The sequence below is a fragment of the Amphiprion ocellaris genome, chromosome 1 (assembly GCF_022539595.1).
Source record: "Amphiprion ocellaris isolate individual 3 ecotype Okinawa chromosome 1, ASM2253959v1, whole genome shotgun sequence".
NCBI lineage: Eukaryota > Metazoa > Chordata > Actinopteri > Pomacentridae > Amphiprion > Amphiprion ocellaris.
The window spans coordinates 8965434-8989110 of NC_072766.1; the positions used below are offsets into that span (position 1 = coordinate 8965434).

Consider the following 23677-nt stretch of genomic DNA (forward strand, 5'->3'; position numbering starts at 1 on the left):
AGCATTTATTTCCATGGCTTACAGTTAATAAGTCAACAAAACGGGTTGCTTACCAATGCCCCGCTGTGTTTCTGCATGCAAGCACTTTTCCAGTGAAATGTGCTGTTGGGGTTTGAATTTGAATGTTAATGAAATTTTGAAAAAGTTGCAGCTTGGCTCTGAGCAGCAATGTTGAATCAAGATTATCTCGTTGTTTTATGTATGGAGGGAAAAGCTTAAACCTTCCATGACAGGAGCTTGTTACAAATATGTGGTGCATTACCAATGTGAAGGATTGTTCCAAACTTGCATCTTTTTCCCCCACTGCTGCTGTTATACATTCTCACAAACACACACGAGCACACACACATTGAGTGGTATTGCTGCAGGGTTAGTATAAACACATCGGAATAAACAGGAAAGAAAGACCTTGAGTCTATTAGGCAAAGAGGGCCTTCTGCTTGTACACATACAGTACAAACACCTAATTCAGGTCACATTCTAAAAAAACATTATTTGTGGAACTGAAGATGAAAAACTAAAACTGGATTACAACCCATAATGAATGCGAACATTTATTTCATATGTGTTGTTTTATGCAGATCTGACACATGTATGTGAAACTGCTTTTTCCTTCTTTAGGCATCTTCATAACAACAGAATTAAGGAGATTGGAGACAACTGTTTTGCTGGACTTGTGAACTTGGAGACACTGTAAGCGCACAGTTGTACAGTAGTTGTGTGTGAGTGTGCGTATCAGTCTAAGTGTGTTTGTGCTCATGTTTGTGTGTGCTAACCGTTCCCCCACCCACCTCTGCTCCAGTCCTCCAGACATCATTGTGTCCACTTCCTCCTTTAATTGCTGTAGGATAAATAGAGCAAAGTACATGATGCTTATCATATCTGCCCTCCCACTGTTCACTTCCTCCTGCCACACAACCCCGACTAATCTTCCAGTGACAGCTTTACCTAATGGCAAATGGCTGCTGTACGACACACAGACCTTTGGAGGAGGCTGATGATGTTCTAATGCATTCTAATTCTATTATTTTTTTTATTTCATTTATTTTAGCTGATCCTTTGTTTCAAGTTTCTGACATAATAATGTATTAAAATGGGCACACAGTCCTGCAATATACTGTTGCTTTTCAGCAGACTCCCAAAGTAGTGATGTTCAAATGCACTTTTACACCAACAGGAGTAGCTTTGAAGCGAGCACCATCTTCCTTTAATTCAAAACAGATTGAAAAATAGTCAGTCTGTTGCTGTTAGCATGGATGCTCACGGATTCCTAAAAATGCTGGCCTTCTGTTCATTTACTTGTACTGAAGTGATTGCCATTCATTTATATGTTGAGACGCAGTCAGTTAATTAAGCCTTAGATGCATAAGTGGTTCAAAAATGACCCAGTGAGGTCATTTTCTTGCAATATCTTTGTAATGAAAAGTTATCATTTCATAGTCCAGGTGTTCCTCAAACTTTTATACTTTTAAAGAAATTGTAATATTTGTATTACCACCCTTGCTCTTTTTTTACTGATAGTATCATACAAGAGGTGACACACAAGCTTAGAGGGATGGAGAGTAACAACAGCTAGAGGAAAAGAGTGGAAAAATGTCAACAAAATGGAAGTTGACATTCTTCTGTTTCTGTTCTGTGTAATATTCTTCTTTTTCAATTATCAGAATGTTCAAAATCTGTTTTAAAATGAAAAATAAACATATTTCAAACATGAAGTCATTCTTGTATGGACAAAAATATAATACATAAAATAATACAAATTATTATTCTTAACCAAAATGGCATAAAAACACATTAATTCTTATACAGGTCATTTTTGACCCACTTATGGAAGAGTGTAGGTTCCGATCACTCGTGCATGTAAGGGTTTTGAAGATTGCCAAAGATATTTATTTAACAAAAATGCCCCGAAATTGCCCTCTCTGAGTTCTCAAATGGCTGGATTTTCTGCTTTTCTTGGTTTCTTTTCATTGTAAACTGAATATGTTTCAGTCTTTGATACAAAACAAACTTTGTAAAGATGGACTCTGAGAATGGTTGCACTATTCTGAACAATAATTAAGTATCTAACTCATAATCAGAAATAGAAATAATTATAATCTGCAGTGATTTGCAGCACATTGTGTCTCAAAACATTCAAATTTTTAATATATTTATTTTTGTATGTATTATTTTGCTTTACAATTGGCTCTGATTTTCAAAAAACATAGCTGAGTTATTAAAATTATGTATTTATATTGGATATTTTTGTACTAGTCTGTTTATTTCTGATAAGAGTGAATCATTCAACATTATTTTGCAATTACATACTTTATCAGCATTGTAGCCACAATAGTAAGCCTGAATATCTGTAATTAGTGTGTGACTTTGTGCTGACACATTCACAGCACCACATAACTGAACCCTCCTTTTATTAAAGCCTAATTGTTGACATTTTGATTTGAATGTACTATTAATTAGCGAGCATAAAAGGATGGATTTGTTATGTCATAATGCAAGAAAACCCCACTTACTTCCTGTGTCTCTCTGTGTAGAGATCTTAACTTCAACAACCTGATGGTCTTTCCCAAAGCGATAGAAGCCCTGCCCAAACTGAAGGAGCTGTGAGTATACTGCCTTATTCCTGTTTCTGTTAGTAGGAGGTTTTTGTGGTATTTTTTGTAACAGAAAAAAGACAAATGTCTGATAAATAAACTATAAATAAAAGGAATACAAGAGGACACATGCAAAACAGCAAATAGTTTACAATCTGCTGTCATTTTAAGTGAGTCTCAGTGAGTTAAGTGCAAATTATGGTTTATAAGTTTCTGTTCACATAGACGCATCAGATTAAACAAAACTAAAATTCTCTTTACCACAGTATGTCATTACAATGTTTTTCATGAGCTGTTATCTTTTTGTTATGGTGGTTAAATTGAAGTTATCTAGTTGAAATCTTGTGCAACACATTTTAAGTTGCTGAAAGACGTTTTGTCGAGTAGACTTTGAAAGTCAGTTGATTGTTTGAACTGCCTGTGCTTATTGTGTCATTACAGTTAGTTCTTTTTTAGACCTTTAGTTTTCCATACATTAGGTTAACTTACCTGTATGTGAGGTGTTGTATTGACCAACGTGTTTTCACACCGTCTCCTTGACCTTCTTCCTGTAGCGGCTTTCACAGCAATGATATTGCCTCCATACCGGAAGGGGCCTTTCATAACAACCCCCTGCTGCGAACCATGTAAGGTCAAACTCCCCCTCTGCTTCACTAACACTACTTAGAAAGAGACATGGCACACTAATGACTCACATTTATACAAATACCGCTGTGCACGATGCGGAGTGCTTTCCGATAAGCTCACATACAGTACGAGCTGATACAGGAGACACACTTCAGAAGGTGAATGTCCAGAAGATGGTGCCATTTTCGCATAGTGAATCATTTTTGCTTTGAACTGTCCCCCTGTGTTCTCTCTGTCCTCCCAGACATCTTTATGACAACCCTCTGTCGTTTGTGGGCGCTTCAGCTTTCCAGAATCTGTCTGACCTGCACTCGCTGTAAGTCCCGCAGCCAGACACGACTCCTGACAAATCACTGTTGACAAGTTCTGTCTCAACTCCTCAAGTCAGCGCTGACTTAAATATTTTAACTAGCTGTTTAAATGTGTTTTGCATTGATGTTTATAGCAGTGATTTCACTGTTCATCGCCTGTGTGTTTCAGGATGTTGCGTGGGGCCAGTATGATGCAGGACTTTCCCATCCTTACTTCGACAAATAATCTTGAGAGTCTGTGAGTAAACTTTGATGTAGCATCTTTTTCCTGCTTGTGCTTTTATGTGTCTCAAGAGTGACTGGTTTTTTCATCTCCAGGACCCTGTCAGGAACTAAGATATCCTCCATACCCAGTGATCTGTGCGAGGATCTGAAGTTGCTTCGGACGCTGTAAGACACTTTTTCACATGCAGTAGTAGCGCTATAAGCAAAACTTGTACAAACAATTGTACCTGGTGACATTTTTAGATCATAAGAAGCATACACAGGGGCAGTAAAACTTGTGCCAGTATAACATGATGGGTAAACAGTGGTTTTGACATTGCTACAGAAAGAATTAACGTTCTAATTAGTGTAAAAAAGTAGTATTTTAGAGTATACACTTGGATGCACAGAATTCATTTGCAGGCCAATTATAGAGTGGAACAATCCAACCTTTTGTCATCCTTCCTTCATTTTAATTTGTCTCTGTTGTGTAGTTGTTAAAGCTGTCTGTTTTCCGCCTTCAGAGAGCTGTCCTACAATGAGATAAAGCAGTTACCATCTTTCCACGGCTGCATCCGGCTACAGGAGATGTGAGTATTGATCATGTAAAAGTCATTTCACAAATCCTTTCAGACAGGAATGGTGAAGCTTAAAGGATAGGTTCTTTCTAAACTCCAAAACTCATTTTACGATTTTAATGTAATAAATCGGTAAAGCATTACTTTTTTATATAATCTTTTATATTCTTTTTTTCATTCTGCAGAAGCTTTCAGCACAACCACATTCAACAAATTGACAGGGACACTTTCCAAGGTCTCTCGGCTCTCCGTTTACTGTAAGTCCACTCAGTCACACACACTCGGTTATGCACACAGTCACACTCAGTGATCGCTGTAAAAACATGTTTAAAAGCTGTTTTATGGACTATGAGTTCATTGCTTTGTGTTCTTTCACAGTGACGTGAGTAGAAACGAAATCCGAGTTATTCACAGAGATGCTTTCCTCACCCTCACTGCACTCACCAACTTGTGAGTAAAACCTGTGTGTTATTTTACCACATTTCACCATAATAAACACAGTTGTGTTGTTTTGTTTCAGTGTCTGTGTAGGTACAGGATTAACCTGCTATGTTAATGTTTGCAGAGATCTGAGTATGAACTCTCTGACTGTGATTCCAACAACTGGACTGAGCTCCCTTAGTCAGCTGAAACTCTCAGGGAACCCACAGATGAAAAATGTGCTGACTGCAAAAAACCTCCCCAAACTCAGGTGAGAAAGAGCTTTTGTGAAGTGTTCTGGAGAGAATGTAGCACCTGCAGGTATTGTGACCTTTGGGTGTAAAGCCCTAATTATATTACTGCAACATCCCAGATATAGGATTCAAACCGTTGTTGCTCATAATTCTCCCTTTGAACTAGTCATGTTATTTGCAATTTCTGAAAACAACCACAGTCAACCCCAGGAGGAGTAGCTGATGTTCTGCAATAGTTTATCAGGATCTTGATAAAATCATTTAATGTGTTTAACCCTCTGAACCCCAAGCAGTTTCTCAGTCTTTATTGCTCCTGTCACATTTTTACTCACTGTGGGCTCATTTTTCACTGCAATATAAAGTCTTGCACCTCTATGGAAACATGCTTTATTATTTACATTTTTAGATTGTTTCCACCCTTGTTTCCTGTCTGCTTTGTGTAAACACAGCCTGCAGTTTATCTAAAAGGTCTCTGAATTTTTGTCACAACTGTTGGTCACAACCGAGTAACTCATGACTGGTTAGAGAAAATGGGTTGTTTTTAATTGATGTTTAAACAAGACATGCAGAAAACAGTGACTAGATAAAATGTCACTGTTTCAAACTCAGAGCTGGTCCCGTTTTCAGACTGGTACGTCAGAGATGAGTAGGTTAAGGACCATCAGAAAGTTAAGAATACACTAGTTCTTTCTGTTTCTACAATTTCTGTCTGATAAATGGTTTCATATTGATGATCTTTTTTGATATGATGAGATAATGTCCTTTCCCAACATGTTGGTTTTGGGGTTCTAAGGGTTAAAAAGAAATATTATATTAAGAAAATAAAAAATAAATACTTTTAAAGAGGTGGTTTCAGACAGAAAGGTTATCTTACTGAAACTGAAGGATGTAGTCCACTGTAAATGGCATCAGAGTCCAGTTCAAGTAAGGAGGTTCTGACCCCTTTGCTGTTTAAAAGTTCTGGCATTTCTGAAACCAACCCACCAAATTAACTAAACTATGTTTGAATAGAACTTTTCATACAGGTTAGAGCAATTCCAAGAGCTTTAAACTTGATTGACAAGATGGAAAAGAAGGCAAGTAATGAATACATATAGGTTATGGGAAGGTTTATTGCCATCATAACAATATCTCTGCAGTGTTCTTGCATCTAAAATATACTTACTGTAAGACAAGCTGAGAGACTCTGAGTTCAAAGTGGTGATGTAGGAAACGCAGCACACTTGCTGCGCTGCACAAACTCAAACCCAGCAGTTGAACTGCTCTAATTTAGTCCAGCAGATGAACTGAAAACAACTGTACAGATGTTGTACAGAAAGAAAAAGAGCCAAATTCCACCTCTTAGATTTAAGGAGAAAGCCAGATCTGTTTTCTTCTGAATTATAGACAAAATACAGAAACATCCAAGTATTAATAAAAACAATCAAAAGGGCAAAATATCTGCAGATAGACACATTAGATATACTTTGGCTTGATTATCAACACTGAACCTCAGCAGGACTTTTTCTAAATGATTGTTGTTTGTTTCTAGGTCCATCTCTGTCCCGTACGCCTACCAGTGCTGTGCATTTGTTGGATGTGACTCAATGACGAGTTCCTCTGAGGAAAATGACCTAAAGAAGCCTGCAGGTGGGAAAATGCTGCCGTCATATCTTTTCTTTGGAACTGAATAGTTGACACATTAACAAAGTTTTCTTTTTATTTAGATTTAAACAACAAAAAAATGAAATAGTTTTACATAGTCTTTATTTGACAGATTGTGTGGTACTGATGTTTTTTGTGCTTTAGACACCAGTTACAAAGTGTTACCAAACTATCCTATATTTCCCATTTTACCAGTCATTTAACTGAAAGGTATATTTTCCCTAAATGTCTGCAGTTGGGCTGGTTTACAGTATTTGATCTGTAGTTGATCAAATCATACCTGATATTTAAAAAAGAAAGCATTTAGTATGTTTTAATTGGTCCAAAACTCAGTTTGCCATAACACTGTAATGGAAAATTAGGTTCAGGTTTTAGAAAATTGCAGCCTCAGATAGTAAGGCCTGTAATAATTAATTTTACATCTTGTTGAGTAGAAACAAAAATTCTAACAAACACTTAAAACAATAACACACTTCCTACTGAAAACAGCTGACTTTTTATCGTTTGTGCTTCTTATATCAATATTTTTGTTTCAGGCGGGGAGGATGTGGAAAGAATCTCAATGATTATGCATTGCTCTCCTTCACCAGGTAAACAGCTTTTTACACCTTTGTCTTTCTGTGTGTTTACCAATCGGCGTTAAAGTGCTTTGAAATAATCCAAAAATAAATTGCTAAATGAAATGACTTTTCAACAACCACATTGTTTCTGTCTTCAGGAGCCTTCAAGCCTTGTGAGCACCTCCTTGGTAACTGGATGATTCGTCTGACCGTCTGGTTCATCTGCCTGGTGTCGCTGGTCTTTAACAGTCTGGTTCTGGTGGCCACCTTCTCCTCCGCCCACCGAGCGGTCGGTCATTCCCACTCCATGGCTCCGTCTCGTTCTCCGGCCAGGCTGCTGATGGGGCTCCTGGCTCTGGCCAACCTGCTCACAGGGGTGTATGTCGGCGTGCTGTCTGTGCTCGACCTCGCCACGTGGGGATCCTTCGCCGAGTTCGGCGTGTGGTGGGAGATGGGACCCGGCTGTCAGGTCACAGGAGCTCTGGCCGTCTTCTCGTCAGAGTGGTCGGTGTTGTTGCTGTCGCTGGCAGCTGTGGAGCGCAGCGTGGCCGTGCGGGTGATTCTCGGCAAAGCGTTGATGTCGCCCAGGAGGAGCGGCAGCAGCCATCGCGGATGCTTGAGAGGAGATCGGCGCTTCAGCCTGGCTGCGGGACTGCTGGGGCTGCTGGCTGCCGCCGGAGCCTGCCTGCCTCTCCTGACCTTCAGCGACCAGTCCTCGTCTCCGCTCTGCCTGCCGTTTGCTGGGGGCAACACTCCAGCTCTGAGTGTCACAGTCATTCTGGTGCTGCTCAACGCGCTGGCTTACCTGTTCACTGCCGCCGTGTACACCCAGCTGTACTGCCACCTCGGCAGGGTGGAGCTGGCCGATCCGGAGCAGACGGGCGCCCTGAGACACGTAGCCTGGCTCATCTTCACCAACTGCATCTTCTTCTGTCCCGTGGCTGCTTTCTCCTTCGCCCCTCTCTTGACCGGCTCTACAGCTGGCGGTCTGGAGATCGCCAAATCCGTCACCCTCATTTTCTTCCCGCTGCCTGCGTGCCTGAACCCAGTGCTGTATGTGTTCTTCAGCCCGGCCTTCAGGGAGGACTGGTTGAGGCTGCGTGGCCGTGGAGATCTGACCAGGGAGGTGAAGGCCGGCGCTGAAAGTCACCGAGATGACGGTGGCGGAGGGTCAGAGCTCACAGACGGAAGCTCCACCCACCTGGGCTTTGACTGTGGGATGTACTCGCAGCTTTGTGGAGAGACAGTTGTGTGCGAGCAGTGCGAGGCAGCGCTGCGTGCCCGGACCTGCTCTTCCCCCTCGTCCTCCACAGTCTGCAGACACTTAGTGAAGTCTCACAGCTGTCCCACCCTCCTAGCTGGAGCTGCAATGTGCCAGCGCTCCGAGGGGTTTTGGGCAGACAGCGGCACACCCTCTGCTCAATCTGAGTACGCCGACGAGGGCGACTCATTTGTATCAGACAGCTCGGACCAGGTTCAGGCCTGTGGCAGAGCCTGCTTCTGTCAGAGCAGAGGCCTTCCTCTCGTACACTACTCATACAACATACCTCGAGTCAAGGACTAAGGACGCTTCAGAGCTCCAGTACGTCTGTGTGCACAGATCTCTGTCATGTGAATTTAGATTCTACAAGAACATATAAACACTTTTATATAAGACAAGTCGTGCCAACTGCCCTGCGATTCAGCAAGCACTTACATTTGTTATTACTGTGTTAGCAGGGATGCAACCAATCATTTAAAGGGAACTTGGCTTTTTGAACTGAGAGACCGTTTCTAAGCAAACTGAACTGAGCACATCACGTTACAAACTGGTCGACAAAGGATTTTGCAAAGGAAAATCTTGCCACCAGTGCCTGCCTCTTGCTTTCAATTGGCCGTCATGATGATGTGAGTCTCAGTGCGTAGGTGTCAAACATTTTGTGATTTCTGTTTTACCTGTTTTTGTAAGCTTCTAAAATTTTAATTATACATCTTCTCATTTTTTGAAGCTTCTCCACAGCAACTGTTGATTTTATACTTTGATTTTTTTACCTAAATGTAGCAGATGTAATAATCACTCTAGACTTTTTCGTGTGAATGTAACTTTCAGGCGGTTTTCAGTGAGCGGGGAGGATAAGAGAACATCAGCAATAACTTCTGTCCCACCTGCTAATGTGTCGGTGTGATAATGGTAAACGACAGTCTGTAATAAACACGTTTGCTTTCAGTTCCTAGGACTGAGAATGTGATAAAAGTAGCTGTATCACTGTTTCAGCAACAACTACACTTGGTGGTTTAGAAAGAGGTTATTTATTGTTTGAGCAGCAGGAGTGTCTGGGCGGAGACTATTTCAGGTGTGTGAAAGGTGGCTTCTGAATGGTAAATACACTTTAAAATGTAACGCAAAGCATTCACAAAAACAGCAGCACCTCTCTTTGTTTATTTCTTCACTAAAAGTATGTAGTACGCACATCCAGATTTAGGTCATTACTTTCATTTGTCTGAAGGAGAGTTCCAGTTATTTTTAAAACCTGGGCCTTATTGTCTGAGTTTTTGCCATCATGCTGTTTGATTTGGATCAAAGTGTGTATTTCTTTGCTGCAGAGCTACGTATTCTGTTTGTCATTGAGCCAAGAGGCGCATCAAACATTCAGTACAGCAACACTTGAATGAGATCTGCTTTCATCTGATTTTCAGGTTGCTTTTGGCTCATGGAACATTTGTGGACTCCTTGCTCTGTTGAATATAGCCTGTTTTAATGCGCAAAAACGGTCTAAAACATTTCAGGAAATGTGCTTAACCCTCGCGTTGTCCTGCAGGTCAAATTGACCCGTTTTAGAGTTTGAAAATGTGAGAAAAAATATATTTTCACAGTGAAACTTCTGATGTTCACATTTTCAACGTTTTGGGGAAATTTTTGAACAGTTTTGGTGGGAAAAAAAAAATATTAAAGAAAGAAAATATTAGAAGATTTACTGATATATACGTAATCACTGTAGATATTTTTAGGATTTTTTTGGGGGGGGATTTTTACTCATTTTTTAAAAGTATTTACAAGAATTTTCTTGCCAAATTTGGGGGCTTTTTTTGCGAAACTTTTAAGGAATTCTTGGAATTTTCTTCGAGGTTTTGCAAATTTTCAGAAATTTGGGGAATTTTTTGCTGAATTTTTTGATTTTTTTTTCAGACAAGGAAGGAATATTTTTTGGTGCCTGTAAATAAAGACAACAGGAGGGTTAAATGTTGTTTTGCAGAAAGTGAGCTACTGCTTATCACGTCTGTAGCTAAATATGAAGCTATACTTAGCTTAGATTTGCATCAAGACGGGAAGCCGAGGGAAATAGCAGGCCTGTTTCCAGACTTTATTCTATGCTGTGTTAAACTAAACAAGTGCTGGCTCTGATTCTATGTTCAGCTCACAGATATTACAGATAAAATGATCCAAAATGCCACAAAAACCAAAAATACAATAAACAGGCATTTAAAAAAAAAAAATACAGGAAATCCCCAAATCTAAATCAACGACATTCACGCTTGCTGAACTTACGAGGAGAGCATGTGATGTATGTCTAAAACTTATCATTAAACAGATTTTTGGCTTGCGAGCAACAACTAATAGCATCCAAATTGAACACATGAATGTAATCCCGCTTTCCTTTCATGTGATCCGAACGCAGGACAAGACCGGCAACCAGCTGAGTCAACAAGATGGTGTGCGAGCGATGCCAAAAAAATCTGAAGTGAACCAGCGTAATTGGGAATTGGTTGATTATTATTCACCCACAGATATTTAAAGACAAGTATCTGCAGTTTGCACCAAATTTTTGGCATTTGTGTGACCATAAATGTATACATGATGGTACAAAAGTAGGAAAATAAGGCCCACGGTGGGAATAGGAGGATTTATCTCTGAGCAAATTTACTACCTTAAATGTCTTTGCAATCCTCAGACACTTTGTTTGGTCATTTCAGTCCAGTTTAATTCACTGCGCAGTTCATCAGAAGAGCATTGTTGTGATATTGTCAAGTAAATGTGTGTCTTTTGATCCTGAGAGCCGACCTGAGTGGAGGCGGTGTGTGTCGAGGAATTGACCGATGATTGGTGTGCTGGAGCACGACTGTACACATTAAAGGTGGATACGCCCTCGGAGCATGTATCCACAAGCACACATCATGTGAGTGCTCAGGAATTTAGGCAATGTAGGGAAGCGTTTTCCTTCCACCGACGAGACATTCTCGTGTCTTTCATATAATGCACGTGTTTTCTTTTTAAAATGTTGTGCACATTCTTGCACCAAAAACCAAAATGTCCTTTGATTGTTTGATATGTCCCATCTGGTGAGAGTGTACACATTTTCAGTAGTTTTTTTTAATGTAAATTATTTGAAAAGAAAACAAGTAATCAAGAATGGGATGCTAACTAAGGAAGCTACCTCCTCAACTGTAGTGGCTGCCAGCAGTGCTTTGTAAATGAAAAAATATCTGTTTTCATTTGTTGTTACTCTTTGTTTGCATTCTTGGCTTTATGTTGACATATGTGCAAATTGTGGGAGGAATCTATGTACTGTATACTGTGATTTTTTTTTTGTTTTTTTTTAACCACCAAACTATAAACTATGAAAATGTTTTATCTTTTATAGATACAAACCTGCATAATAATACAGATTATATAAAATATCTCACGTAATTTCAGTTCTAATTAAATCTTACTTGTAGTTTTTCATGTGCGATCTCCCCAAATTGTTTTTATTCTGTTCGAATAATTCTTTAAATTGTGAATGAATAAAATTAGAAGAACACGACCGTGTTCATTTAGCGTTGTTGTATCTTTAGGTTGTTGAAACTTGTCACAGGTTGTCACATCACAGGTTTCTCGCTAATGCTGCTAGAAATTGAACATCTCAACTACTGTCAGAATGGCCTTGAAATTTTCTACATTCATGATTCCTAGATGATGCATCCTCGAGGCTTTGTTGATCCTCTAATTCTCCTCTAGCTCCATCACGACATTCATATTGAAATTGAGTGAATTCTTGATTTGATAACTCACACTGCCATTGAGACAAAAAAGCCTGCAAAGCTAATGCTAACATGCTAAGCTAAGAACGTAAACATGATAGACATACAGGGGGTCCTCAACTTCCATCGGAGTTCCGTTCCTGCGGTGTGACATAAGTCGATTTTCACCATAAGTCGGAGCGCCGGTGAAAATGTAAACAAAGCCCTTAGGTGCATCACTGTATCAAGCAGTTTACTTGTACAACTACAGTCATTAACTCACACTGAAACACAACTCGGTAGGAAAATACCGGCAAAAATGTAAACTGTCAGTCTGACTTGCGCTTGGGAGTCATAATGAAGTTAGCAAATGTAGCATAATCTAATGTGGTGGCAAATGTAAACAAAGTCATCTTATGACGCTGCATGACTACTGTACATACAGTATTCATCCGCTCTACTCACCGCATGATGACGTAATCGTCCGCTCCGCTCGCCAACTAGTTCCACTGAACCAGTTCCGATGTATCGATGAAACACTACGTTAGAGAGGACCGGCCCATAATCAGTTCCGACGTAACGACGCAAATCGAGGACATCCTGTAATTGCTTAGCATCAGCATGTTAGTGGTAGAAATTAAGAATATTTACGCTTATCCAATACAGCAAGGAAGTATTTTCATTATATACATTTACAATACATTACTCATGCAAACATTACATCATTTTCACTATTGCTCTTTTATGCATAGTAGAATGAATATGCAGATTCAGATTGATTCAAAATATACAAATATAATATTTTAAAATGTGTACAGGTACTTGAGTCTGCACATTAAAGCTACAGTAGGCTGAAATGTGGAAACATTAAAATAATCTTTCCTCTCTATTCTAAGTTCTTCTTATCAGAGAAGAGTGTACCTCAAATGCATAAAAGCCAAAAGTGCATCAATTTGTGGCTTCATCTAGTCCTCTGCTGACCCACTGCACCTCCACATCCTGCTGTCACTGCAGACTTGGATGTTATTTATACTATTCCATCACCTGTGTGCGAAATGAGCTGTGACTGGGTCTAAAGCCTGACAACAGAGCAACCAAAATACTGCCTGTTCCAGTTTTAAGGTAAAAATGATCTGCAGTGCTGTGAGGCCGTTTTAGACACCAGATTGTTATCCACTGAGTGATACCATCAGGGAGGCGTCTCATCGGACCAGAATTCATTCAGACAACAACCTGAAACATCCAGAGTGTCATAAAGAGAACTATAAGGAGTCCTGCAGCAGATGGTTTTGTCCTCACGGTTCAGATCTAAACATCAAGGAGTAACTGTGATTACATGCAGAAACAGAAGATTCTGAGACAAGATGCTTGGAACAACCTACACTGTATAAAAAAACTAAAGAAAATTGTAAAACAGCCATTATTTTGGCATCAAGGATACAAAAACAAGACTGAAATGGCCAGAAATAACCATCTAGCAAAAATAATTGTCCATAATAATTTCTATACATTTCCAAGTCAGTTTAGATGAGATTATTTGTCATTTTGGGGGCTTTAAGTATTACAAAGGATGTCTGCGTGTGTCAAAACTTCTATAATTACACAAGATATCGCTCATTTAATTAGAAAAATTTGCTTTTTCTATTATTTTTCGATAATCGGTACTTTAACACATTTTAAATATGTGGGAAAACAATCAGTAAAATAAAAAAAAACTTTTTGCAGCCTACCTTCCCAGCACCTTGAAAAAAACACACACAAGTGAACTATTTTAAAGGAAAAGCTGCTTTTTGAATGAATTTCATTGATTAATTTAAAATGCAAGAAAAATGTTTTAGAACAATTGATTCTTTTTCGTCTGTTTTTGTACTTTAAGCCCATGTCAATGCCAATACTTCTGCTCAAGTTCCAGGATGTTGACCGTGACTTTAGTTTCTAACAAAGTGTTTCTACTTTGCTGAAAGTTTGGCTTCACAGAGCTGCGACTATCGACGTTCACTGTTGTTAGACTGTTTTCTATTGAAGTTGCTCATCAATACGACTTTAAAAGTGAAAATTACAAGTGCGTCATCATGGCCATTTGTGCCATTCAGCGGCGTTATTCCGCTTCCACCTCCAGCCCACTCATGTTCTCCACCGCTGCTGCCTCCCTCCTCTTGCGTAGCGAGCTGTAACTTTGGTGACGAGTGAAAAATAACATCTGGGATTGCATAAAGAAAGCAGACGTGATATTTGATCAGCCATGTTTAGCTTTGAACCGTGTTGCCTTTGCGCTTGTAATTTGTGGCCTTTGTTGAAGCCCCATGTCAAAACACCTGGAAACAGCAGTGAGACATTGGTCACGTGTGCAGCCGGTGACCCTGAGACACGAACGAGGCTCTCTGGATGTTGTGCAGCTGCGTGTTGAGAGGAAACATGTACATTCAGGGCATCAAAGGAATAACTGTCGAGTGATGCTGCGGCGGCCTTCGCTAGACGAAAGCCACCATGTGTTCCACTTCACTGACGCTCGTCCTCGGTGGTAAAAGGACATCTCAGCCATTCCAGCCCTCTGTGCTGCACTCATTAGCCACATGCCTCGCACCTCGGGCTTTAGCGAGGCTTTGTTACAACAAAGCTGAGCTCTCAACAAGTCTTGTCCATTCCACTGTACTTCTGGGTATCAGCGGCATGCTTTCTGGATTTTCTATGTGCAGCTCTCATGATGAGCTCCAGCTTTGCAGCGTCCCCCCCGTAACATGATGCCGCTAGCATTTACACGACTGAATGAAATCACTCCGTGCTTGTGGTTTTAAGCAGTTTTTATGCACGCAAATCAAACACAGTGATTCATTTTTACTCTCTATTTGCTGAAACAAGTGAGAAACAGGACAGCAAGTCACCATTTAGTTCCGTACATATTGTTGCTTTCGTTGTCCATATTTACCAAACAACATGACCGTTATATGTGATCTTTGAAATGAATGAAATCCACAGTGATAAAATCAATCACAGGCATGACAGTTCCCTACTAATCACGCAGTCAGGTCAGTAATCTAAACTCTGAGGAGGATTTGATGCAAGATGCCTGCAGAGGAGAAATAAGGTGCTGAGCTAAACACAGTTTGTGATGCAGCTGAAGAGTTTCCCACGACACAAACATGTAGGAGAGGAATCGATCCTCTCAGTCCGCAGCTTGTAGATTTACTTCTTGGCATCTTTCTTTTCTTCCTTTGCAATTTGAGCTGCAAGCCGGGAATAAAAATATATAAATATCAAGGCAGAAGAGTCGAAAATTAACCACACAGGCTGAACATAATCCCACAGCAGAAACTACACAATGCTGTGTTGGCATATTATCACATTTTCAGTTAATGTGGCTAATGTATTAGCAAACAGCTGGGTCAATATATAATTGAGGGACTTTTGAAGTCCGTGGGATATATCTTGCATACATTTTTATTAAAAGAAAAAAAAATGTTTTTAATGTTCATTATGATCATGTCTTTACAAATTCCAGAATTATTCATTATGGAAACAATCACTTATTAATCTAAAATGACTGGATATCACTAAAATGTCAACTAAAGAACCACCCGAATTTAGTAACAACCACTTTCTAATTAGCTAAACAATAATAAAATGAGCTTATTCAAAAAATGCTTTTATTGTGTTCGTTTTATTAAGTTGAGATAATCATGACGGATATTTCTTTTTTTTTTTTTTTGGCAACATATCAAGTAAATTGTATTTGTGTCCAAGAAACAAATTTCCACTAAGCTACCCATTACAAAAACACCTCTCAAGGAAGTGTGTTAATTCCAGATCACATGACCTGCTCCACATGATGTCATTTCCTCCTGAAGAAAAGACTGGCAAGACTCCAAGGCTTTCTGAGTTATTTAATATAAAGTAGTGTGTGAGTCAAGTGTGGATTTATGGCATGTCAACAGGTTTACTACAATATCTTTAGAAATAACTTTCAATTTCAATTTTACTCAATAGTTTATGTAATATTTAGAACAATCTTTCTGTAAAAATGCCATGTGGTGTTTGGTTATAGGCAGCCATGTTGATTTTAGGCCTGAAAACAGCAAAAATGTCAACTATGATACCTGTCAACTATGTTACAAAAAGTCCCGCAATTATATATTGACCCAGTTCAGTTTTTGCTCTGTTTTGGCCTCCACCACACTTTGAGAGAAATATTTTTTGCTATACCTCCACTATGTTCACCAACTAATCTCTAACTTTATCTTGTTGCTGTTGAGTAGATTCAATGTTGAGTATTGTTAAGTTTACCGGATTTTCACAGCAATTTCATACTTTCACAACGACTGAAAATTAGTAAGCGAAATAAAGCAAACAAGAAACAACTGAACACTATGAATTGTAGTATATAAATCCGGTGATAATATTCTGGATTCATCACTGTGAAGTTTGACTCAGAAATCAGTACTTTTTCCACAAGAATATCAATTATGGGTCCTATAAAAACTCAATCTTTTATATGTTTCATATATATACTAGAATGTGGGGAGAATACAGAAGTCGAATGCAAGTAAAGATGATTTAACAAATCCCTCTAAAGGACCAATAACATGTTGATTTAAAGCATGATGGGATAAAAAAAATAGCCAATGAATGAATATATATGCGATTTTGACCAGTTAATGATCTGCTTTTAGGTGTATATTGGTTGTTAATGTAGGTACTATAAATGTTTTTTTAAAAAGAGGAAGAATCAATTTGATCTCCACTTTACAGGTCTGTAATTTCCCAGAAATCTCTGAGAAGCTATCATAAAGAGAACTATATAAAATGTTTTTATTAACAGGGAAACAGAGAAACAACTACGCTGGTACACCTATAATTCATAAATTTCAATGAATTGCTTTCATAAAACTGTTCCACAGTAGTACAGACAATTAAGCATGCATGGAGAGTAAATTTGCCAGCAATAAACAAAACACTGAAAGAATATTTATTTGATTACTGTGAATGTTCATTAACCTGGAATAGAAAATAACTACAACAGGACCCACTGTATGCCACTTTCAGCCACATCTTGAGGCCTGAGGTGCTATAATTAGTACTGATTGTGCAACCACATGAGGAAGGCCACAAGATGTGAAACAACAAATTAGTTGGATCTTGTGTGGGGAATTTTATTTTGACGATATTTGTTTGGGTTTACTGTAAAGTTTCCAGTCACTCTTAGGGAAATTCCTATTTCTCCTGTAATCAGAAACACACAGTTCTCTCTCGGAAACTGTTTATAAATTAGGAAACAAAGCATCCACTACAGGACGAGTATGTGCTGTAATTTAATATGTTTTTCTACTGAAATACACTAAAACACATTCATCTTTATTCCTTTGTTCCTCACTGGATGGACTGATAAAATGTGTTATATTTAAGGGATGAAAAAGGGGGAGGATGGGGTGAAAAGGAGGATGCCAGAGAAAGGATGGAGCCTAAATGGGTCATGAAAACGAGGACATACGAGCTGCAGCAGGGTACTTACGGCGAACCTCCAGTTTACACTCCACTATGTCCTCCCCGCTGTCGTTGACCGCCTTGCACATGTAGACGCCCCCGTCGAACGGACAGGGCTTACGGATCTCCAGCGTCAGGACGCCCTGCTTGCTCAGCATTCGGTACTTGGCCTCATGCGTGATGTCCATTTTGTTTTTGTACCAGGTCACTTTGGGCTAACAAGGTAGGACAAAGTGTAACAGCGTGTCAGGGGATATTTTAATACTTTTGTTGTTGTACGATTAAGCCACTATTTGGTCCAATGGCAACAATCCTAACCAGTGGATTTGTCTGGTGGATACTGTTTCACTGAGGATAGGGTGTTTATCGCTCGCTACTAATCCCCAAATATCAGCAAGAATAGGGGTCAGTGAGTGTGTGTGTGTGTGTGTGTGTGTGTGTGTGTGTGTATGTGAGGGTAATTGTAAGTTGTCACTGGTATTTTTCCTTTGGTTTGTCTTTTTATCTTCACTCAGTAATTCAGTATTTTTCAATAATGGAAATATGCAGTTAATTCTTTGCTCTCAGCTGTAAGGTGGAAAACTCTGGACAAAAGGCAGGAAGTTGACCTCAGGGTTGGTCAAGAGTTGAGGGTTATTGTTCATCTTTAACCTATTAGGAAGCTTGATAAGGCCTACAAGTTTTCTGAATTAAATCCTGAGATCGATTCTAACAGGCTGAATGCTAGGTGAGACAAAAAGACTAATCACAGAATGTATTCACACTGTTTGTTTGCTGTGAACTACAACAAAGTCTCAAAATTGACAACCAGCAGCTGCATATAAGGAAACCATGAACTCAAAAACAGTTTGGTAACGTTTTCATATTTAAGCATTTCATTTTGGAACATGTTACCGTTTTATTTAACATATTTTTAAAAATTAGTAGGAAATTAGCAGCTCCAAAGCTTTGGAATTCCATTCCTCTTGCAATGAAAAGTTGCAGTTCCACAAGAAAAATCTCAAGATATACATGTTTTCAGTGGCTTTTAGCAGCTCTTAATTTCCAGATTTTTATCATTTTACATTTGTTTGATGTTACACTTTGATCTTATAACTTTTAATCCTGTTTTGCCATGTGTAAAGAATTTATACTTTTTCATTTTCCTTTAAAAATTCATTGGTTTTTGCACTGATTTACTTTTGCAGCACTTGTTTTTAGCATGTTGCATAAATAATTTTTATTTCATTTGATTAGATTTGAACTGTTTTATCAAAATTTCATCAAAAATCCCTCCCCCTTAAATGTTTTCATTACAATTACATTTCTGATAGTAGCTATTGTCATCTAACCTTTGATCAAAGTCATCCGTTTCGCCACTGTGATCGAATTTGATCACAAATATTCTGTGCAAATTTTCAACCCCACTGACCTTCGGTATGCCTCGCACTGAGCAGCTGAGCGTGGCGTTGTATCCCGCTATGACGGAGCGATTCATCAGAGGATGTGTGAACTTGGGAGCCTCTGAGAAGTCGTGTTCCTTATAGCTGGGCGGCTTGTACACGATACCTGAGGAGACAGAAAACTTTTCCACTTACCTGCTTTCATGATGACTATCAATCATAAATAAATCTTACCTGAAGCTAGTTTTGCTATTTATACACTGCCCGTCCAAAAAAAAGTCCCATACTCTAATATTTCATTGGACTGACTTTAGCTCTGAGAACGACACACATTTGCCGTGGCATTGTTTCAATAAGCTTCTGCAATGTCACAGCATTTATTTCTGTCCAGAGTTGGATTCATTTTCTACCAAGACCTTATACTGATGATGGGAGAGTCGGACCACTGCAAAAAGTCTTCTGCAGAACCTCCCAAAGATTCTCAATGGGGCTGAGGTCTGGACTCTGTGGAGGCCAATCCATGTGTGAAAATGATGTTTCATCTCTGATTGACTCACTCTCAATGTGAGCCCCATGAATCCTGGCATCATCATCTCAAAACATGCTCATGCCATCAAGGAAGAAAAACACCATTGATGGAAAGACCTGGTCATTCAGTTTATTCAGGTAGTCAGCTGACCTCATTCTTTGGGAACATAACGTTGATGAACCTGACCAACCCCAGATCATAACCCTAATCCCCACAGGCTGGTAGACACTAGACATGATGAGTTCATCACTTCATCCACCTCTCTTCTTACCCTGATGCCCCCATCACTCTGGAACAGGGTAAATCTGGACTCATCAGACCACATGACCTTCTTCCATTGCTCCAGAGTCCAATCTTTATGCTCCATAGCAAATTGAAGCCTTTTTTTCTGATTAGCCTCACTGCTCAGTGGTTTTCTTAGAGCTACATAGTTGTTTGGTCCCAATCACTCGAATTCCCTTTGCATCATCTGGTTGAAATGCTCTTATTTTCACCATTAAACATAGCCATGAATTCTACTGTTGGTTTCCTATGATCATCTAAGTGTTTCTTGCGACCCCATTTGTTCCTTGAAGATGATGGTTCTCCACTATCCTTCAGGTTTTAATAATGCATTGGACGGTTCTTAACATGATTTTAGTAGTTTCAGAAATCTCCTTAGTTGTTTTCTTTGCTTGATGCGGGCCAATAATTTGACCCTTCTGAGACAGATTAACATAATTTCCATGACCACAGAATATGTATTCCAACATGGTTGTTTAAGAAATGAGAAGCTCCTCACTGCATCAGCTAGGGTTAAATAAGTTGTTGCAGCTGAAACATATTCATCACTGCAGTAATTATTCAATGGAAGGCTCCTACCTGTTTGCTTAGTTAAATCTAAGTGGCAGTGTATATGAGCAGTCACAGCTTACCTGTTTTTTGGATGTAAACGCTGTCTTTGGTTTGGCAGGGTTCTGTGCTGAAGCCCACCAGGTTGATGGAAAAGACTCGGAAGACGTACTCGTTCCCCATGATGAGGTCGGACACGACGCAGTTGGTTCGCCTGTACTGCTCGTAGACTGTATACCACTCCTTTATGTGAATCACAAAAAAGGCTTCAGATTCAGTCTTTCTGTTTCGATAAATTATTTATGTTGTACAGGCAGGTGACAAATTGTAAGAAAATGTGAATAAATGAGTGAGGAAATGTACTGAATACTTCCATTTAAGGCATAATGGGGTTTTATAACTGGTTTTATGTGGTGTCCAGACTGGTGTCATCCCTAGAGTAGAGTTTTATTGACTGAAGGAGTTTGTTCAGACCACTGAATGACCACTGTATTAACTTTAGTTGGTTTTCTTTTAATTTGTCACCCATGTCTATGCACATATTTATATGGGGTGCACAGTCTAAAAAAGATCCACTGTTTAAATAAGGCAAGAAAACATCCACTCACCTTCATAATGTACCTGAAACTGAAGGAGTTGCGTAATTGTTCACATTTTATTTATTTCGGTACAGGAGTGAAACAGAATCTGGGTGGATTTAACGTACATGTGTCCTCAGCACTTTTATCTCTGCCATGATAATCAGCATCTCTAAGCTCGCTGTGTTGCAAGTAAAATTAATTTGATCTAATAATGACTACAGTGAAACATGAACCATCGGCCAGCCTGGCAGGAGAACAATGGCCCTGCGTCACCGCACAGACAATCCGGACCGGGTCAAGGCTACAAGGATAAGATTAGGACATTCCAGGCCGACACTGTTCCTGGCAGCTCGAGGTGGAGGATGGTGGCAGTCGGAGCGCTTTGCCAGCAGGCCCATAATGCATCACTACTGGCCCATAGAGGAGACTATGTGCTCTGCATCGGGTAATGACAGAATAAGTGTCACAAGGGAGGCTAAAATCTCGATCTGTCATCGTGCAGCTTTCCTCCTGAGATAGTCTGGTCCATGATTTGAGATGAGAATTAGTCCAAAATTACTTTCAGTTTACACGGTTGAGGGTTGGTGGTGTTCTGATGAGTCTAATTCTCAGCTGGAATCATGCGGACTCGCTGCTAACTGCAATCGTGTGATGCATGAATGACATGACGAAAGAAAAAAGTGCTTCTTGAAGTGACACAGACAGTTACAAATGCAGTAAAAAATATCATTTTTACCTTCAGTTTTATGCTTTTTGACTTCTTTTGCTCAAAATTTACCACCCTTTTCAGATTTTCTATAATATCATATTAACCTAAATACTTAGAAGGTTACTTCTAATAATGGTAAAAAATTTAATGTCAATAAATGCCTGCTGCCAACATCAGAAGCTTGTTTTCAGCTCCTCCTGAACGTAATATGAAACCAGGACCCATGGGTGTAGAGACTCACCATGGTCTTCTTGTCAGCTTTCTGAATGTTGTAACCAACTATTTCACAGTTACCGTTGTCCTTCGGCGGCTTCCACTCGAGCGCCACATTGAATCCCCAGATATCTACAATCTTCAGAGCCTCTGGAGGCCCTGGGAGATCTGCAGAGGAGAAGCAGCCCATGGGAAAACTCAACAGAGACTGCATTTGTTCCTGTTCATTGTCACAGGCAGCTCTCTAATGTTTTTCATTCCATCTCACCAACAATCTGTAGCATGACTTTGGCTGTATCTTCCACGTTCTCTATCTGCACCTGGAGATCGTACTGGCCCGAGTGCTTCCGCTCTGTCTTGCGGATGAAGAGGATCGTATCTACTTCACTGTTTCTCACACTTGCAAACTGGGGGCTCAGTGGTTCCCCGTCTTTACTCCATGTAACCTTCGGCCTGGGTTTACCCTGCAAGACAAAACAAAAAGGAAGGTTTGCAGCTTAAAATGCATCAATCTGTCAGACTACAAATAACAAATACCTAAATCGTAAAACAACCAGTAATATAAAATTATCTGAAAGTCTATAGGTACACCTAATTTTTGCTTTATGGTGTGTGAAAGGTCTAAAGTGAAATATGCTGTTAGATCATCTGTTTGCCACTGTGTCTTGTATTCTAACTTTACAAGAAAGACAATTATATTGTTCCTTTTCAGTGAAAGCAGTCAGTTAAATTTCTGAAATACATATTATGGTAGCACATATAAAAAACCAGAAGAAATTAATTGAAAAATTATATGTACATCTAAATATTAGTTGACATACGGCATGTACAGCGGTGGAAAAAAGTTTTTGAACACCCCATGCATTTGTGAAATATTGTATTAAGAATCACTCTTAGGTCTTCAAGTGTAATATCTTTTAGTACAGTCACAGCCAAAATACTAAACAAATCCTTAAAAATTAATTAAAAACTTAAAATTGGTTGGTTCCATAGAAATACATAAGACATTTTGAATATTGTGTCATTTTGGTACCAGTGATCCACTAATGAAGATCATGCTTTTTATAAAAAGACACATTTTTTGTTGCCGTGCTTCGTGTCTATATAAAGCCAGCACATCTGAAAGTTCTTCAAAGACAAAAATGGCTAAAACAAGGAACCTAATGCAGGAAACACGCCTGAAGATACAGATTCTCTGCCAGGAAGAAGTCCTTCAGCAGATGGATACACAAACCATCTGCTGGTTTGAAAGACAAACCAAGATCTGGGTGTCCAAGGGTTTCTTCAGCAAGAAATGACCGCATTCAGATCCGCATGTGGAGGGGAAAATGGGCGAATGACATCACAGGAGCTTCAGCAGCAGTGGTCAAACCAAACTGGTGTCCAGTGTTTCACCCGCACTTTACATGGCCGACTTTTAGATCATGGCTTAAGGTCCTACAAGGCTGTCAAGAAGCCCCTGATCAATGAGAGACAGAGGTTAGTCTGGCGTCGTTGGGCCCAAGCACACAAGAACTGGACAGCCAGGAACTGGAAGAAGATTCTGTGGTCAGATGAATCCAGTTTCCAGCTTTACCTTTCTCTTGCTAATGTGAAGGCCAGGCGCAGCATTATCTCCAGCATGTACAGCACCTACTGTCAAGCATGGTGGAGGCAGTATCATGCTGGTGCTGCTGGTGTTGGTCTTCTTATTGAACTTTGCCAAGTATTGTGGCATTCTCCAAACCCACATGCTCCCTTCTGCACATGCACTGTTCCGTCGAGGTCAAAACTGGATGTTTCTAC

The 23677-nt window shown here is 39.6% G+C and overlaps 2 protein-coding genes across 2 annotated transcripts in view; one reads left to right on the forward strand and one right to left on the reverse strand.

The window, feature by feature from the left end:
• Nucleotides 1-11973, forward strand: part of lgr4 (leucine-rich repeat containing G protein-coupled receptor 4) — a 32358-nt gene extending 20385 nt beyond the window's left edge. Inside the window, exons 6-18 of the mRNA XM_035947277.2 lie at nucleotides 622-693; nucleotides 2535-2603; nucleotides 3149-3220; nucleotides 3466-3537; nucleotides 3702-3770; nucleotides 3851-3922; nucleotides 4261-4326; nucleotides 4500-4571; nucleotides 4693-4764; nucleotides 4880-5005; nucleotides 6520-6617; nucleotides 7169-7222; nucleotides 7351-11973. Of these exons, the coding sequence (XP_035803170.2) occupies nucleotides 622-693; nucleotides 2535-2603; nucleotides 3149-3220; nucleotides 3466-3537; nucleotides 3702-3770; nucleotides 3851-3922; nucleotides 4261-4326; nucleotides 4500-4571; nucleotides 4693-4764; nucleotides 4880-5005; nucleotides 6520-6617; nucleotides 7169-7222; nucleotides 7351-8756 (2320 nt within the window). The 3' untranslated portion in view covers nucleotides 8757-11973. The remainder of the gene's footprint in view (nucleotides 1-621; nucleotides 694-2534; nucleotides 2604-3148; nucleotides 3221-3465; nucleotides 3538-3701; nucleotides 3771-3850; nucleotides 3923-4260; nucleotides 4327-4499; nucleotides 4572-4692; nucleotides 4765-4879; nucleotides 5006-6519; nucleotides 6618-7168; nucleotides 7223-7350) is intronic.
• Nucleotides 11974-14952: 2979 nt separating this feature from the next.
• mybpc3 (myosin binding protein C3) overlaps nucleotides 14953-23677 on the reverse strand; it is a 43636-nt gene continuing 34911 nt past the window's right edge. Inside the window, exons 27-32 of the mRNA XM_055016071.1 lie at nucleotides 22161-22356; nucleotides 21921-22060; nucleotides 20473-20632; nucleotides 19059-19195; nucleotides 17676-17862; nucleotides 14953-15393 (exon numbers count right to left, since the gene is read on the reverse strand). Coding sequence (XP_054872046.1) covers nucleotides 15353-15393; nucleotides 17676-17862; nucleotides 19059-19195; nucleotides 20473-20632; nucleotides 21921-22060; nucleotides 22161-22356 — 861 coding nt within the window. The 3' untranslated portion in view covers nucleotides 14953-15352. The remainder of the gene's footprint in view (nucleotides 15394-17675; nucleotides 17863-19058; nucleotides 19196-20472; nucleotides 20633-21920; nucleotides 22061-22160; nucleotides 22357-23677) is intronic.